Source organism: Cynocephalus volans, chromosome 13 (genome assembly GCF_027409185.1).
Source record: "Cynocephalus volans isolate mCynVol1 chromosome 13, mCynVol1.pri, whole genome shotgun sequence".
Classification (NCBI taxonomy): Eukaryota; Metazoa; Chordata; class Mammalia; order Dermoptera; family Cynocephalidae; genus Cynocephalus; species Cynocephalus volans.
The window spans coordinates 89,934,569-89,952,440 of record NC_084472.1 but is presented as its reverse complement, the minus strand read 5'-3'; the positions used below and the strand labels follow the sequence as shown (position 1 = coordinate 89,952,440).

Below are 17,872 nucleotides of genomic sequence, written 5' to 3'. Positions count from 1 at the left end.
TTAGAACGTTTCATCGTATTAATAAGGCTGAACTAATATATTTTTACTGACTCTTGCTTTAAGTTAAACCTAATAACTGAGGCTAGTTGGGAATAGAGAAAGCACAAATTGCTCCAGTTCCCAATTCTCTTGGTACCCTTTTTCCTCTCAACTTCTTTATAGCTTAGTCCAAAGTTCCTGCTCCATTAAGTTTCCCACTCCCATTTTCTATTGTTTTGATATCTATCTCCCATGCCGCCATTCAACAGAACACTGCCTACTGCCTCTCTTCCATTTTACTTTAGCTCTACCTACCATAAAAGGGTTGCTCAAAGAATATAATGGGACAGATTTGCAGACCTTCATAATGATTGTTTCTTATCTTCAAAGAGAGCCAGAAATAGTTGGGTCCCTCAAGCTCTCATCTAGCAATTCTTTTTAGTGGGTGACTCTTTCCTGTGTCCCCAGTTTTTCCATCCATGTGCACATGTGTGTACACAGTCAGATACCCTGTGCACACACACACGTGGCACTCCTGGGCTTGCACTGCTCAATGCATACAGGCATATATGTGGAAATTCATTCCTAGCTGCACACATGTAAGCACCCAGATTCTGGGGTTTTAGTATATCCAACAAATAAAACTCATTTATCTTTCCTCTCTGTGCTGAGAACCACTTTATAGATGTAGGTATCAGGTGGAGATAAAAAAAAAAAGTCTATTTTGCCACTTATTGGAGGATGTGTCTTCAATTTATGGGACAGTGGGCTTGCAACACTTCACCTAAGAATTAAACTTATCCATTAAAAGCACAGGAAGAGCTAGAAATCTTACACCCAGCCTAGTAGGGAATGCTTACTTGCTTCCTGTGGGCAGATTATCTCCCAAAGAGAAAGGGACTAAGCTGAGCATGCCTGGGTCCTTCTTCCAAACAATCCAATCAGATAACTGAAAAATATAAAAGGAGCGCTAAGAAATGTTAGGAGTATTACTCTAGTAATATCCCTCCACATGGAGCCATAAGGAGCAGGAAATAAAAGTTCCTCCCAACCTTAAACACACATATACAAATACACACACACACACACACACACACACACACACACACACACACACACACAGGAGTCAATTCTTAAACCAGGAGAGTCAGATATCAGAAGCCAAGAACTCAGAAAACTGGCAGGAATAAGAATCAAAAGCCAAAAAAGAAAGGGAGTTAGAATCAGAGAACAGAATACAGGGAATTGGGGGTCTGCAGCAGGGCATTTACCTACATAGAGGGTTGAATCCTCAGGCCTGAACCTGAAGCCAGGAGTGCAGCAGCAGGACAGTCAAATAGGAAATAGGAATAGACAGAATAGGAATAGACAAAAGGAAAAGAGAATGCAGGTACAAGAGCTGTTGTACAATAACACAAAGCCAAATTTCTGCATGTAAAAGAGTGTGAGAGAGAGCATTCCAAATTTATTGAAGGGATTCTCACTACCAATCATAGCTTGGAGTAGAGTTCACAGCCCCAAGACTGACCGTGGGATAGAATTAAAGATTCCTACCCCCACTTACTCCAAACAAAGAAAATTGTTTTGTTTCAGAATAAGCCTTGGGGTTTAGGAAGAAGCCCTGGGGTTATAGACTTTTAAAAATGGTTTTCCCAGGCACTTTTTTAAAAAAAATTTTGAGGTGGCCCAAATGATCTGACTCTTTGGGAAAATGGGGAAGAAAATAGATCATCATAATAGCTAATATTTATTGAACATCCATTATGGGCTCAGGTACTGTCCAGACTGCTTTGAATGTACCAATTCAATTGATCCTCACGGCAATCCTTTGAGGTATGCACTTTTAATATCTCTATGTTATAGATAATGAAACAAACACCAAGAGGCTTAGCAACATGTCCAAAGTCACACAGCTAGTAGGCAGCAGAGCTAAAATGCAAACCCAGGCAGTCTGGCTCCAAAGCCGCACTCGATAACTAATTGATCAGAAAAGAGAGTTGAATCTGACTCAGCCCAGCCATGGATCTTTTCCATGTGAAAGTGAGGCTGAGCAGAGTAGACACATGCCCCAGGGAGGCTGCTCATAAATATTCAGACTGATTCGGCCAGGGCTGCACACCAGGTGGCACAGGAGGGGCAGAGGTGGGCCATTAGGAGTTTGCACGTGCGATGGACAGGATGGAGAAGGTCAAAGGCACGTGCGTCTCTCTCTGGTGGAGATGGCTGTGAACTTTGGCATGTACCTTCGCTTGGTAATAAAGCCCTGTCATGTTCTGTTTCTCTGTCTCTCTCTTCCTTTCCTTTTGCCCTTCCATGAAAGATTCTTTTATGGATCAAGACCCTGTATATACTGCCCGGTTAAAAAAAGGAGCCCCTCAGGCTCCTTCTCAATCCAAATCCTGGATGTAGCTAGACCTGCATGAAGAGTTAACTATCTTAACCAAGTAGGCCAGGCATTGTCTCCTGTTGCCAGACCACAGGATAGAATTTCTAGGAAAAGGCAGGGCCATTGCTCCTTTTGATAATCCTTAGAATGTGTGTAGACTTCTCCACAGATTTCTGGGTGGTTGTACAATTACTTGTTGGTCTCTGATGACAAAGGAAGGGGACTAAGGGCTGGAACAAGAGGTCCAGGGAAGACCTGATGCAGAATTCCAAGAGACTCAGCACTGTTAAATTCAGTCATTCCACAAATATTTATTGAGCTCCTACTACATGTCCTGTATCTCTCTGTCCTTTCCTTGGTGTGTTACTCTGTGCAGAAACCCATTACCAGGTTCCTAGGAATTCCATAACTTTATGGGCTCAGGCACTTACATAGCAGCTTCTCCACTTTCCTTTCCTGGTATCTAGCAGCCCAGACTGGGGGCCCCACTGATACATGGGGCTGTCTTTGTTCAATAACGCTTGGAAGCACAACTGAGCTCTGTATTACCGCCCTTTCGGCTGGGGCGGCTGGAGTGCCTGGAAGCTAGTAGTTCCAGCCCGGCAGAGCCACGGGGACCGACCCAAAGCACCAGCCACCAGCTTTGTTCCTCAAGCCTCTGGAGAAAACCTTTGATTTCATGGGGATGATTATTTTTATTCTTGCCCACTCAAGGATGAAGTCCAAGAAACAAGAGGTTGCCCCTTTCAGAGGCATCACAATGGGTTACCTCCAGCCAAACCCACTGTTTTTTGTTTTTTGTTATTTCTGGATTTGGTTGGGCCTCTCTTGGAAACCATTACTATACAACTTACTTAAAGAAATAGTGGAGGGATTGGGCATAAGAGACTCAGACAGAGGGGGGACCAGGTTGGGGGGGGGATGGTCTAGGGCAGAGAGGCTGAGAGTAATGTGTTGTCAGAGAAAGTGCAGGAAGAACACATTAAAGTCACAATCCGATTTGAATCAATTCCATTTTGTAGTGCATTTTTAATCTTTTGCAAAGTCAAACTAGTCCAAGTTTGACTTTTGGCCAAGCTTGGAGAATTGGGACTTTGGATGAAAGTTTCAAAAAAGACGCAAAACACACACACATATACACACACAGAGAGAAAGGGGGAAGAAGAAAAGGGGGAGGGAGACTTTTATCCTAAAGTCATTGTAAATCCAAAGCAGGGTTTTATCCTCCACAGTTAAATGAGAAAGAAAAAAAAAAAAATCAAGAATACCAACATTTGAGGTACAAAGACTGTCATGGACCAGTGGAAGTTTGCAAAATTATATGTAAATGACCAAAGTTTTTACTGTGGTCGCCCTGTGCATTCCCAAAGCTAATCCCAAAGAGAAAATCTACTTAGCAAAAGAAAGTTTTGTCTAATTTGGTTAACAGTTGAGAAGTGACAAAAATGCTGAATATATTAATAATTTATATTTCCAGGGTAACACTATTTCTTTAATGCTTCACTGCCGAAGGGAATTCAGATTGGCTTAAGGCTCAGAAAAAAAAAAAAAAAAAAAAAGAACACCCTGAAAGGCCTTCATATTCTGTACCCAGTGCTGAAGGAAATGTGTGTAAGACATGTGTTCCAATAATAGGCACCATCCAGTCTCCCATTTCTGCATAATTTGTTTTTATCCCATATTGCTCAATGTATATTTGTTATCTGGGAAGGCTGCCTGGCTTACACTCACTTCCATGGTCCAGTTCTACCAGTTCATGAGGAAGGAGGTAGCTCACATTTTACAGATAGTTATTTCAAGAACCCCTTACATGCAAGACCTTTTCTAAACTTCATAGAACCCCCCCCCCAATACATATGTTTCACTTTATGAGCAATGTAATGAATAATGAAGGTTGGTTTGGGTTTTGTTCGTTTTGGTGGGACATGTGTGTGTGTGTGTGTGTGTGTGTGTGTGTGTGTGTGTGTGTGTGTGTGTGTGTGGTGTGTGTGGTGTGTGTGGTGTGTGTGTGTGTTTGTGGTGATGGTGGTGGTGTGTGTGTGTGTGTGTGTGTTCTTGCCTGTCTCTGTATAATGAAGTTTGATGGCTTACAAATCGCTTTGCCGGTCATCCCATTCTATGACCTCAGTAAACACTCTAGGTCAGAGCTCTCTTAAACCCTGTCCTGAGAAATGGAATAAGTTAATTTACTGTCCTCCAGCCAATCTGGGAGAAGGCAAATCACTATAGTTCAGGTAAATGGCCTCCGGAAACAAAGAGGAAAGAAAATGTGCTACATAATTTCGAACTATTTATTCAAAGGACATCAGAGTTAACAGGAACAGAGATTCGATGGAAAAAATCAATGATAAAATCCCTACAAACACAACTTTGCTTACTTTACCTATCTACATGAAACAACTGGAAGTTCCATTTTGATGCTGGGGTCTTAGGAAAACATGATTTTAGCTTGCTGTTTTAAATGCAGCGCTATTTTGTGGATAAGGCACAGATCCACAAGAATCGAAAACTAAGGTCCCCTAAAAGATCACCAGCCAAGTCTCCCCCATACTCAAAACTTTCCTCACCTGTTCTGGATGGAGTGAAAAACTCAAAAAAAAAAAAAAATGCCTCCAGGTGAAATAGGGTGAGAGAAGAATTTTTTCTCCAGGCCTCAGAACTTGAACAGAGAACCCAGCGTCCTGATCCCGCGCTAGTGGCCGGATGGTGGGATCGGGATCGTCGGCTGGGGAAACAATCCTTTGGGCAAGCGCGGCTCCCAACCTGGTCTGTGCCGGCCTCTCAGCCGGTCGCCTAGTGTCCCCGAAGCTGGATTAATCGGTGCGCTAAAAGCAACACCAGTGTCCCTGAACCCTCCGGAGCCGAGTAGTTTTCATCCGAAGATGGTCAGAAAACTCCGACGGATGTTGTTTTTAAGCCATAACTCAGAACGTTACTTGCTCTAGGCATTTTTGGGGGACGTGTTCAGGCGGTATAGTCGGCCACGCGTCCCGCAGGCCTGGATTTCGCCGCGTTCCAGACCCGCGGGCGTGCTGCGCGCGCGTCGGGGCACTTGCCTCGGAGTAGGAAGGGCGCCTCGGTCCCAGCTGGCGAAAATCCTCCAAAGCCAGTTTGGGGTGGGCCCTTCGATTTGCATTTTCCCAGAGCCAAGGGCCCCGTTCCCTGCCTCCGCCCTTCTCCCAGGCAAATTCCCCTGATGCGCCCGGGGCGGGTGCGATCTGGAGCTCGGGAGGAGCCGCAAATCCCGCCCCAAGAGACCCTCGAATATCCGCCTAAACCTCCATTCAGCCTCCCGTCTCCCTCAGGCTCCGCCGTGAGCCCCCCACCAAGTTACTGAGGGCCGTCACTTTGGCCTCGGTCAGCCTCGCACCCTTGGCATCTCTGAGGGGGATGGGTTGTGGATGAGCAGAAGGTAACAAAGAAATCCATCTCTTTGGGTCTTTTTAAGAAAACGTTTATTGCCAGGGGAGATCCTTCGGAAGACGAATTCGCTCTTGCCCCCCCCCCCCCCCCCCCCGGCGTCTTGTTGGCACAGTATTTACACCTGTACAATATATACAGCATGTCTCCTGCGCAGCGACCAAAGCGCAGAGGAACGCGGGGGGCGAGCCGGCGTCAGAGCACCGGGGGGTGCTGGGGCGCGTGCAGGTTGCGGGCGTTGGGATGGGCGTGGCCGATCAGGTTGAGGTAATGCCGGTCCAGGCCCTGCACTGGTGCCAGGAAGGGGCTGTGCTGCTGCGCGGGGCTCGGGAGCGGCACGGGCGCGCTGGGCAAGTAGGGCAGCGCCTGGCTGCGGGACGCACCGTGCGTCCAGGGGAAAGGCCCCGGGGCGGCGCCCTGCGGGAACACAGAGGCTTCGCCGGGGCTGTGGCCTGCAAACTCGGGCCCCGGCGGGTGCAGCTGATAGGAGAAATCCGGCTCGGGGAGCGAACCGAGAGGCGGGAAGGCGGGCTCCGCGCCCAAGCGGGCTTTGGACTGCAAGAAGGCCAGAATGCGCGCGTACTTGGTGTCCTTAGTCTCCATCCGCTCCACGGTGGTGAGGTAATGCACCAGGTTCTTCATGCACTCGTGGTAGCCGTAGTGGAAGTAGTTGGCAAACTCCGCTAGAAGTTCTGCTGGAGGGGCGACAAAGACGGTAGGAAGGAAAACAACCCTGAGCAGCCCCGTCCCCATGGCACCTCCCATCACGTTTTCTGGACAAAGTTCTCATTTGAGGCCCGCCCTCTCCTCACCGCAGTCTAGAGACTGGAAAAGCACGGGCAAACGACCTTCTTTTCTCTAAGAGCCTGATCCCACCCACCCCACCTGAGAGGAGGAGACAGAACCAGCATCCCTAAAAACCAGTTCGTCGCCGGGGCTGAAGAGGTGCTTTCGCAGGACCCCTGTCCTGCCCCGCTCCAGCAGCCTCCCGCGAGTAGACCTCCCGGGAACATTCCTTCACTCCCACTGCCAGCTTCCAGGTCTGCGTGTGGCGCACGCTCCCTGCCCAGGTTTCCCTTTCTCCAACCCGCGCCCACCTTTTTCCCTTCCCCGAGGAAAATCAGCGGAGTGCAGGGCTCTCAGGTACTGGACGGTCATCTCGAGGATCTCCGCCTTCTCCAGCTTTCCGGAACTCTGCAAAAAGAGGACGGGCCCGTCGCAGCGGCCCAGCGGGCGGAGGCCAACCCCAGCAGGTTGGGCAGGCTGGGCTTATCTGGAGAGGACCAGCGAGCGGGGCGCTGCTGCTAATCTGCGCGAGAACCGCCCGAGGCTCACTCAACGCTCGGGCCCCTGGGGGCGGGAGGCCCACAAGTACGGCTGTCTGCGTCCGCAGACCCGCCGGCGTCTCCGCCGAGAGTGGCAGCGGAGAGCTCCCAGCGCCTGGCACCGTGTTTCGGCCCGCGGATGTTACCTGCTTCGCCAGGGCCATGGGCACCGTCTTGCCCAGCTCGTTCAGGCAGCGATTGATCCGGTCTCTCCTCCGCTTTTCTATCACTTTATGAGAAACGGGGGTTCTCTGCGAACAGAGATTTGTACGTTTAGGATGGTTTTGCCCAGGGGGTCGTCAAAGGCACGGATATAAGTTGCTGCGTGCTAACCGTCCTCCCAGCCGCTCACGCTGCGCAGAAGTTAGCCCCAGAAAGGGGTCCGTGACCCTCCACCTTCGGGCCGGATGGGCTCTGCCCCCTCACGCCCACGCTGGCGCTCCCCTGCCAGACACCCTACCCACTCGGGCCGCTCCGCCAAGCTGAGCGCCAGGCCTTTGGGAAGGTGGCCAACAGTCGCTGGGCGTGAGCGTCCCCTAGGTTAAGCACGCTCCACTCCCTATCCCCATCCACTTCCCACACTACTCGGGATTCCTCCACTCGCCGAGTTAGGTGTGACCACGTCCCTGCCATTGGTCCCGTCAATTGGCAGGTCGGTGAGTCAGACGCCACCACCACCAGGGCGCAAGGGCAATTTGGGCTCAGTCGACTCACTTTGCGTTCCTTGAGCTTGTCTGACATCCTGGTCAGTACGCGCCCTCGGGAGAGGCTGTGGCGCGAGGCACCCGTCCACTTTCCACCTCGTGTGCCTCCTCGAGTGTCCCAGGTAGACTGCAGCCTCCCCACTCCTAGGGGCTGCCTTATAAAGCGGTCATCTAGGGCGCCAAGTGTATTCACGAGTTGAATTATTCCATAGGATTAGGGGAGCTGCGTTTGGAGGATGTATGCATTCAAGATCAGGTTTAAAGAAGTTAAAAAAAAAAATTTAGCAGCCGAGGGGGGCGAGCTGGGGGCAGATCAGCTTTGTTAATCCACGTGGCCCTTCAAAAGACACGTGATCGGCCCGGGAATAACATTTGCATGGCAACAGTACCGGCGGGAAAAGGAGGCGGTAACCTGGAGCAGGCGGGCGAGCCAGAGCCTGCAGCAGTCAGCGCAGGGGCGCAGCGGCCACAGGCACCGGGGGGCGAGGACCCTCACAAAACAGTGTCGCCTCCTTTAGTCCCACCGCTGAGACTCACACGATCCCCTGTTTACAAATCCCAGCAAGCCTGCCGTCCCAGCGCCGAGTGCGTTTTAAAGCCTGTCCAGAGTCATTAAAGTAATTAAGTAAGCCTTTAATAGGCTGTTCCGCCGGGTTCAAGGGAGAGCTCTTGGAGACGGAGGCTCCCCGTTTGTTCCCAGGCTTTTCTCACACGACTTGGTGACACGTCCATCTCCCCCCTTTTTGTTTACACCGCTTTATTTGTCCGGACATCCCGGCAGGTGTGGGGCTGCGGCTGGCACACGAGGCTCCCGCCTCGCCTCGCCCCTCCCGCCGGTCTTTGGCACGCGACACTCCCCCCTACTCCCTGACCATGTCGCTTGCTTTCTTTTCTCCCCCCTCTGGCTCTTTCTTCGCGGGGGGAAGAGGCTCAATTTGTAGCCTATTATCCTATACCAAAATGTCCATTGAAAAGTATGAATAGTTTCATTGGGCTAAATTTTAATAATGCCAGAGGGTGGGGGAGGAGAGACAGGCAGGCGTGTGTGTATGTGTGTGTGGGGGGGGGGATTGGGGGCGACACGGAGCAGAGTGGGCCGAGAAGAAAAGGGGGAATGCAGCTGGCCCAGGCGAGCATTATGCGACGTCACCTGCGAGAGGGGGCGCCTACAGACCCCTATTCATTTGCCTAATTTTGGTCAATTTAACAAACTTCAGGAGAAATTATTGTGGCTTTGTCAGGGAGGGTGAAGCCTTCTGATCGAATTAACAGCATGTTTTGATCCGGTAAATGTCATTAGAAAGGGAGAAACAATCGCGCTTAGAGGGCTCTGAGTAATGCGCCCAAGTGGAGACGCCAAAGCGCACGGCTCACAAAGGGAGCAAGTAGCTGCCACAGGGAACTTTTGTACCCGCCCATCGCCCAAGTTTTGACACAAAAAGGCATTATTTCATACTTGAATACGTTTAATCCAACGATTGTCTATTTTCTGCAAACATATTTTCACAGCATTGTTAACTTTTTATGTCCCCCTTTCGCGGGCGCCTTTTCTTAACGTTTGGGGGCGGGAGAGCGCAGACACTTTGGGCATCAATATTTGTCACTGAAAAGGGCCCCGTGAAGTTAGGGAAGTTGATCTCTTTTTTATGGTTTTAGAAAGCGAAAATATCGGGGGAGGAGGAGGGAGGGAAGGCACGAACAGAAACGGGGGAGGAAATTTGCTGGACGGGCCCCAGGGAAGGAGGGGGCAGCGGCTGGGAACCCTCTTGGCCGCCTGCGCCTCTGCGGGCAGCCGTACCGCCGCTGGAGGCCACCTCCCCCGCGGACGGGCCTCGCTCACATTTGCTGCCTGCGATCCCGCACTCGGGGGGGCTCCGCGCTTGCGGGGCGTGGGTGTGGGGTGAGCTTTCTTGCAGATGGAAACGATAAAAAATGGGCTTAGTTTTATGAGCCTCTCTAGAGTCACCGAGCTCTCCCTTCTGTTTCTAATTTTTTGCGTCTGGGAACAGCTGAAACCTCTCCTTAAATATCTTTCACTTTTTTCTCTCCCCGACCCCAGCCCGAATTCTCTCTACTCTGCTGGACAATGGCCGTGCCCAGGATCTCCCTCTGCGTGTTAGTCCTTGGCAGAGGTCGCTAAGGCGGAGCCCGGCTCGCTGGTGGGACCGAGGGAGCTCTAGGGCGCAGAGCCTGGCCCGAGGTGTCGGGCCTCGGGGAAGCCAGCGACCCACTTGCGGCGGCCTGGGAGGTGTGTGCCTCGGTCTGCACCACGCACCCCTAGGGTGTCCTTTTCCGTCTTGCTTCCAGTCTCCTGGCGACATTTCTTTTCTACTTCACGCTAGATTGGACACCGCCCGCGTCCTCCCGCATGTTGCTCTGCCAGCCGCGGGTGCCCTCTCAGGGGTTGTAGATTTCAGTATATTCACTCACACACAAGGGGATTAAGCACGAACCCTTATCATCCAAATTAACTAAAGTGAATGGGTAAGAGGGAGCGTGCACACTTCTCACCCCCACCCCCTTTTTAAGCTAGCGGACGAGGAGTTGATCCTCTTACCGCTGGTGTTAACCGCCAGCTGCACGCACCTTCCACAGGCACGATTTCATTCCATGCAAACTGTTTAATTTCCAGGGTTTGATCGCGGCGCTGGGCTCCAGGCTTGTCCCAGGCTAAAAGTACCCGCGTGCAGCTGCGGGGGGCTGGGGAGCAAATGAAGGTGGGTGGGTGAAGATGGGGTGCAAACGTGCACATCCTCGCCTTTTCCTTCGGTGACCGCAGCACTACTAGGGGGACTGGGAGCGCCTCTTCCAGATCAGGTTAGGGGAAGGACGTCCTTGTTTCTCCCTTTCCGGCCTGAAGGCCTGAATCACATTGCCGACAGGGGGCGGCTCGCAGTCGTCTTCCCTTTACTTCTCAGGAGGATGATCAAGTGGTCCCGGATCTTGACCAACCTTCCTGGCAAAATGAGAGCAGAGCGGTGAAGAGCAGCTGTCGCTGGAGCCAAACAGCCTGTTCAGATTCCAGCTCCACCACCTACCAACTGGGCCAGACTTTGGGCAAGTTACTGAATTTTGCAGTGCCTCAGTTTTCTCATCTGTAAAATGGAGATAATAATGGTATTTACTATGTCACAAGGTTGTCACTAGAGTAAAATAAGGAAAGGCACATATGCAAGGCACCTAAAAGAGGGCTTAAGCACTCGATTGGCCGTTTTATTTTGCCGGCAAATTCCTTCTGCAATGACTATTTATTACATGTTTTAGTAGTGGCTTGTGGGGGTTGCTGTGTTATGGTTTTTTCACTCATTTCATACTTTTCTCATCCCTGGGAAAACTTTACTCTCACTGAAAAAGCCACAGTAATATCTCCTGAAATTCGTTAAATTGACTAAAATTAGGCAAATGAATGGGGACCTCTGGGTACCCCCTCTCACAGGTGACACCATCTAGTGCTTGCTGGTGGGCTGTGTTCTCCCAGCGTGTGTGAAGCTAAAAAAGACTGTAAGTGCAGAAGCCCCTCAGCATCATAGCCATTCTCAAGTGACTCAAATGTTAGCACCAAAATCAAAAGACAGCCAGGAAGTAAGACTACCTAGTGCTAATTAAATATTACTCTGCACATAGCCTCCTGGAATCTAAAGACCTCTACTGGGGAGCACAGCAATCACAAGCAGAATGTGTTTACTACTGTTATTTTTAATACTATGTCTTTAACACCATAGGTGTGACATGTAGCTTCCAAACACTGAAACAAATTCTTTTGTGTTCTCCCCCCCCCCCCCCCCAGTTTTAGAAACTGAGAATTTGTGGATTTGGGAGGCAGGAAAGGAAAAATGAATAGAAAGAAAATAGTGTAGTGGGTATATGGTAATTTCAGCCAAATTGCTTTAAGACAAAGTTCTGGGTGATTTCAAATCCCTCCCTCTACCCCTACCCCCAGTACAGAGAGCAGACTTTCTAGATTCATTAAGAGGACTGAGGATTTAATCAAGGGGGGAAATATAAGAAATCTTGTCAGAGAGCAGGGAAAACACACATGTGGCTGACCCTAAGGTACTTCTGAAGTACCAGAAAGACAAGGTGAGAAAGGAACGGAGCTCCTGGATTCTATTCCGAAGCGACTAGGATTACAGGGTGCTTCCTCTGAAAGGACCCATGGCAGCATTGAATCCAACCCCCTCTTTTACAGTTGAGGAATCTGAGGGGCAATGAGGAGACCTGGGAATGCCCAGTGGCACACAGTGAGCTGCTGTCACAACGTATTTCACAAAGTATAACCTGTGTAACCTCCAGGGCCGACTGCCTCAGTTTACTCCTCTGTTACTGTGAAGGACAGTCCAGTCAGACACCCTGTGGTTTGGTACTAGCAAACATTCTATAGGACACCTGCTTTCTTTGCTTGTGTGATCATTGTCAGGGGGTATCAGCTGCACCCTTGAGCCTCCTTCCACGCATTCCTACTTTTCATGAGTCCAGTGATAACAGCAGGCTGTGAGCACCGACAGTGAGCCAGGGGCTGGAAATAGAGAGCAAAAACGGACTTGGCCCCACCTTCCACAAGCTTGTACTCTAAGAAAGAAGAACATATTTGTCCTGATGGCCCAGTTCAGTAGCCTCAACGCAACAGTCGCTCTCACTGCCCACTCTAGCAGCTGTGGGTGGCATCAGCTCTCCTTTTGGGTTGGCAATTTCTCTGGACTTTCCCTTACTCAGCAATCCTGATTCCTCTGCTCCCTCTGGTCACGAATAGTATTCTCAACCCGGCAGTGACGTCAGCAGATAATGTCTCACAGGAAGCAGAGGTTGTCAGTATAGTTAGGTGAGGGTTCTGGGTTGTCCTAACTGGGACTAATTAACTGCTTAGATTGAAAGGCTGCCTGTGCACAAGGTAAGTTTTGCAGCACTGCTTGTTCAAACATTCCATAGGGTAATTGCAACACTTCCATTAAGTACTGTCTACTTCTATATGCAATGGTTCACTTCTTGCATGTCTCTCCAGCGTTTGAAAGTAGTAGATGCTCAATATAGTTTTGTTGAATGAAGAAAACTGGGAGAGGGACTTTGAGGATTATTGTCGCATCAGTGCTGAAGTGAATTCTACAGTCAATTATTCACTTGGTCATATTTTACGATTTACTTTTGGGCTTTTAAAAGTACTGAGTGTGGGGGGTAAATATATCTATTGAGAAAGAATACTTTTACGGAGATTGCAGGATAGATAAAAGTGTTGCTTTTCATATTTTGATGTTAACATCACTTAGAAAGTATGAAGGTACTTCAAAAAACTTACAGAAAAATTGAATTAAAAGATAATATGAATCCTTCCATGAACTCTTTGAAGCCCCTGCATATATTGCAGATGCTATGAATTGCGTCCATTGTGGGCTTTAATTATTCTAGGCAATAGGCTTTTCTTTTTAGGCTATTACAGCTTCTTCTTCTGTGTTAACTTGAGCAACTTTCCAGAAGTTAACACTACAGAGCTTTGGCTTAGAGTATTGAGGGAAGTTCTTTTTACAGCTCTTGGGGAAGTTGGCACTTCACAAAGATTTCATCTGCTTTACAGAGCTAATTTTCACAGAAGACTACAGGTATATGTTGCTGAAAATAACAGATAATTGTAAATTGCATGAAACTTGGGGGAAATTGCATAGAACTTGGGGAATTTGGATAAAAGATTCAGGTTTGGGAGAAATGTAAATTCCAGTAATGTTAATCAGGGGTCCCATTTTAAGGACAGGAATCAAGTGGCAGATGGTTGACATACAACCAACCTGTGCAAGCAAGATGACTCCTCCATGAGTCATGCCAGGAACCCTACTGCTCTCTCTCTGGCGATCTGAGACTGCTGCCATCGTCATTTATTCACCATCCAAATGCAGAATTTACTGAGTGCCAAGCACTGGCCTGAGTGACACAGGAGCCACTGAGAAGAAACGTAGAGTTTTTGGAGACTCTACATGTTCCCATGTACGAAGAGAAGAACCAGAGGATGGAGATAGCCCTTGAAGGCAGATCTGCATTCCTAAGTGGGACGAATTTGTTTCTTGGTCCACCTGCCTAAAATTGCACCCTACCACTTGCAGTTTCAGTACACTTCATTTCTTTACATTAACCTAACCAATGAGAGATTAATTTGAGGAGTTATAAGTCCCCTCCTTTAAAAACTTAATTGCCAGAGACCAGCAAGTGCTGGGCCTGTGGGCTCTGGAGAGTGAGCAGCAGTGACCTGGGCCTCCTGGGGACCAGAGCACCATGTTTTTCTGTAACCTCCACAGTAAGCTAGCCCCATCCCTGTGACCTGCGGGTCTTCCAGTGACTCGGTGGCTCTGGCTCCTGTCTGACTGAGCCCCACTGAGCCCCCTCTCTGGCCTCTGCACCTCAGGGACTGTCCCTGATCTGCAGCTAAGCACCCAGCCGTGTCTAACAGCACTTTCTGCAATGGTGGATAGTTCTGTATCTGACACTGGCCATGGGTGGCTACAGAACACTTGAAATGGGCTAGCACAAATGAAGAATTGAATTTTTAATTTTATCTAATTTTAACTCACTCATATTTATATAGCCACACGGTGCTGTTCCCTGCCACACTGGAAGATGAAGACACTATTTTTGAGTTGGGTTAGCTTAGAGCTTAGAGAAATGAACACAAAACCAAGGAGGGGTCTGGATGATGATTGTATTCATCTATTTCCATTGCTTATAACAAAATATCTGGAACTGGGTAATTTATAAAGAAAACAAAACTTATTGCTTACAGTTTCTGAGGCTGGGAAGTCAAAAGTCCAGGGAACACATCTGGTGAGAGCCTTGGTGGTGGTGACAGTGATGGCAGAGTATTACATTGTGAAAAATGATGGACAGAGACCAACTCCTCATTCACCCTCCTTTTAAAGCCCTCAGAACCACGCCCATGACTACTATTTTTAATCCATTCATCACAGCATGGTCTTACAATCTAATCACCAGTTCAGGGCCCCACCTCTCAATTACCATAAAAGGATTTCCCACCCTCAACAGTTACAGTGGGGATTAAGTTTGGGGGGCACATTCAACCCAAGGCAATGATAATTGCAGCTAACGTTTGAGTTTTAATAATCTGCCAGATTTCAAAGAGATGATGAGAGCCCTGGGATACCTTGAAATATTTCTGTGGAAAATTTCCACATCCAATTTTGGACTTGTATCTGAAGTGCTTCTCTGGCTTGTGAAAATGTATGAACACCAGACTGACATCTCTTCTGATGTTGAGACTGAAAAGGACCGAGTTTTCTTCATGAAGGCAATTGCCCAGTTCATGGCCACCAAGGCGTATATCAAATTCAATACTAAGAAGTTTATCCAGCAGATGAATATGCAGTGAAAGAACTACTGAAGATCATGTCCGTCCTCTGTAATGCTATGAAGACCAAAGGTACGGAGGGCTCTAAAACAGGAGAAGAAGATATCAGTAAGTTCAAGTTTGATGTTAGCTGGAAGATTTCAGATTTGAAAGCAGCCAGGCAGCTTGCTTCTGAAATCACCTCCCAAGGAGCATCCTTGTATGACTTGCTAGGCAAGGAGGTAGAGTTGAGGGAACTGAGAACATAAGCCATTGCCAGACCTCTGGAAAGAAATGAGACTGAAAAGGTGATGAGAATTGCAATAAAAGAGATTTTGGTGCAAGTTCAGAAGACTAAAGACCTGCTCAATAATGTGGCCTCCAATGAAGCTAATTTAGAAGCCAAAATTGAAAAAAGAAAATTAGGACTGGGAAGAAATCAGAAGTGACTACGGACTCTGCCAGAAGGTTCGGCCAGCCTTTATGGACGTGTATGAGAAGACTGAAGAAGAGTTACAAAAGCAGGATGACATTTACCTAGAGAAATTTTGACATTTGGCTTACCTGGAGCAAAAACAGCTCAAGGATCATCACAGGATGGAGCAGGACAGGTTTGAGGAAGCTGAAAATACTCTCTTTCTGATGCAGAGCAAGCTAATGGAAGAAGAAAAGAGACTGCTCAAGAGTAGAAATAATGACGACAAGGACACAGACATCTAGGAGGAAGATGGATCTGAGAGTGAATGGGAAAAGAGACCGCTGTGCAAACAGTGGGAGGCCATAGAGATGCTCCTGCAAGAAGGCCCAGCAAGGACGTTGTGGGAACGATGCAAGGTGGAGACTCTGGTGAGGAGGACGACTTGGAAGACAGTGAAATTGACATGGAAGATGATGAAGAAGAAGATGACAATTTGGAAGACGAGAGCGTTGCTTTCTTGCCAGCTAGGCCCAACCAAAGGGTCCAGAAAGCTGAATTCCTGGATGAGAGTGGCAATGACTTCTAACCCTCCTGCCAAGAAAGCCAGGCAGATTAAAACCCTCAGATTTGTAGGTAGACAGGAAATTAGAAGGTCAGGAAGGTAACATATAGTCTGTTCACTAAGCCAGCTGGACTCACTGTTCCTGAAGCGATACTTATTTCTGCTTTAGCCTCCTATGTTTGTATTCTACAAAGCTTAAATCAAATCAAATCAAACCTACCTCCTCCCCACAACCAAAAAACAAAAACAAAAAACAAAACTTAATTGCCTCTGAGAGTATTAAGGGTCTCTCACTGGGGTGAATTGTTATGACTGGATTTTGTTCTCCCTAACACCAAACTAAAGGAGACTGCTGAGAAAATAAGTTTTTATAGGGATGAAGATAATTTTGGAATATTAGTTTCCCGTGGCTGCTGTGAGAAATGACCACAAACTTGGTGGCTTAAAACGGTAGCAATTTATTCTCTCACAGTCTGGAGTTAAGAAGTCTGGAATCAGTAGCATTGGGCTGAAACCATGGTGTTGGCAGGGTCTTGCTCTCTCTGGAGGGCCCACAGCAGAACTCATTTCTTGCCTCTTCAGCTTCATGGCTGCTGGCATTCCCTGCTTGTGGCTGCATCACTCCACTCTCTGCCTCCGTGGTCACGTTGTCTTCTTCTCTCCCATGTGTGTCGAACTCCCTCTGCTTCCTTCTTATAAGGATAATACTCTGGCTGCATTGAGGGCCCACCTGGCTAATCTCCCCATCTCAAGGTCCCTAACTTAATCTTACCTACAATGTCATCTTTTGCCATACAAGGTAATACTCACAGGTTTCAGGGATTACAACCTGGATGACTTTGGGGGTCATTATTTAACCTCCTCCACTTGGTGAAGCACCATAGAGGAAGCTAGGACAGCGTTTGCACCCCGAGACCCTGAGGGCAAGGCCACCAGAGGGGCAGAGACATGGACAAGAGAAGTGGAGGGGGAGATAAAGGAAAATCATGTTCTGTTTCAAAAGTTGAGCGGAGCTGCCCCTCTTCTCTTCCTCTTTCCCTTTTCCCCTTCTTCCTCTTTGTCCTTTCTCATCCCTCTTACCTTGTAGGAGCCATTGCTCCCAGGTCTCAGAATTGATGCTGGTGTAGTATATCTGTGCTGCTTTATGAATTAAATTGTCTTTAGTTTCCTAACCTATGACCTTCATAACCATTTACACACACACATACACACAATGGCTCTGTCTCAAAGCCAGCTCGTCAAGACCCAGTCTTTTCCCCACTCGCCTCCAACATCCCTTCCTCTTCCAGTTGGCCGCTGGGCTTTTGAACAGGCCACGGTCATGCTCATGCTCACAGAGACCTGGGATCTGGGTTTTCATTCTGACTCTGCTCACTGAACGTTCTCGGGCAAGTTGCTGAGCCTCAGCTTCTGTATCTATAAAGCAGTGATGGTAGCACCTACCTCCTAGACTTTGCTGAGATGACTCATGGTCACGTTTGTGAAGTTCCTGGCATAATATCCAGGCCATAGGAGGTACACGGGGCCTGACATTCTCATGCGTTGATCTGGTCAAGCACCCACCTGTTAAATTTCTGGAATGATGTGAGACTCTCATATTACCATAGGGACAGAATCCAGTTTCTACCTTTCAGGAGTTTATAGAGAGAGACATACACATGGAGGGAATCTGATATAAGCTGCAGGAGACGGATGATGGTAGGAGGAAAGAAGGGAAAACTTCCTGGAGGAGATGTGTGGACTGAGTCCTGAAGAGT

The 17,872-nt window shown here is 48.4% G+C and overlaps 1 protein-coding gene and 1 pseudogene across 2 annotated transcripts; one reads left to right on the top strand and one right to left on the bottom strand.

Moving 5' to 3' along the window:
- Positions 1 to 5,980: 5,980 nt before the first annotated feature.
- Positions 5,981 to 7,851, bottom strand: HELT (helt bHLH transcription factor). 2 transcript variants are annotated; one of them, XM_063076443.1, is made up of 4 exons: positions 7,825 to 7,851; positions 7,257 to 7,361; positions 6,883 to 6,979; positions 5,981 to 6,480 (listed from the first exon to the last, which is right to left on the bottom strand). In XM_063076443.1, exons 1-4 carry the CDS (start codon positions 7,849 to 7,851, stop codon positions 5,981 to 5,983), a joined length of 729 nt encoding a protein of 242 aa, XP_062932513.1. The 2 variants fall into 2 exon arrangements, with proteins under 2 accessions (XP_062932513.1, XP_062932514.1); XM_063076444.1 differs by having other exon boundaries at positions 5,981 to 6,477.
- A 7,053-nt stretch (positions 7,852 to 14,904) lies between these two features.
- LOC134362147 (clusterin-associated protein 1-like) lies at positions 14,905 to 16,139 on the top strand (annotated as a pseudogene).
- The last annotated feature ends 1,733 nt before the right edge of the window (positions 16,140 to 17,872 follow it).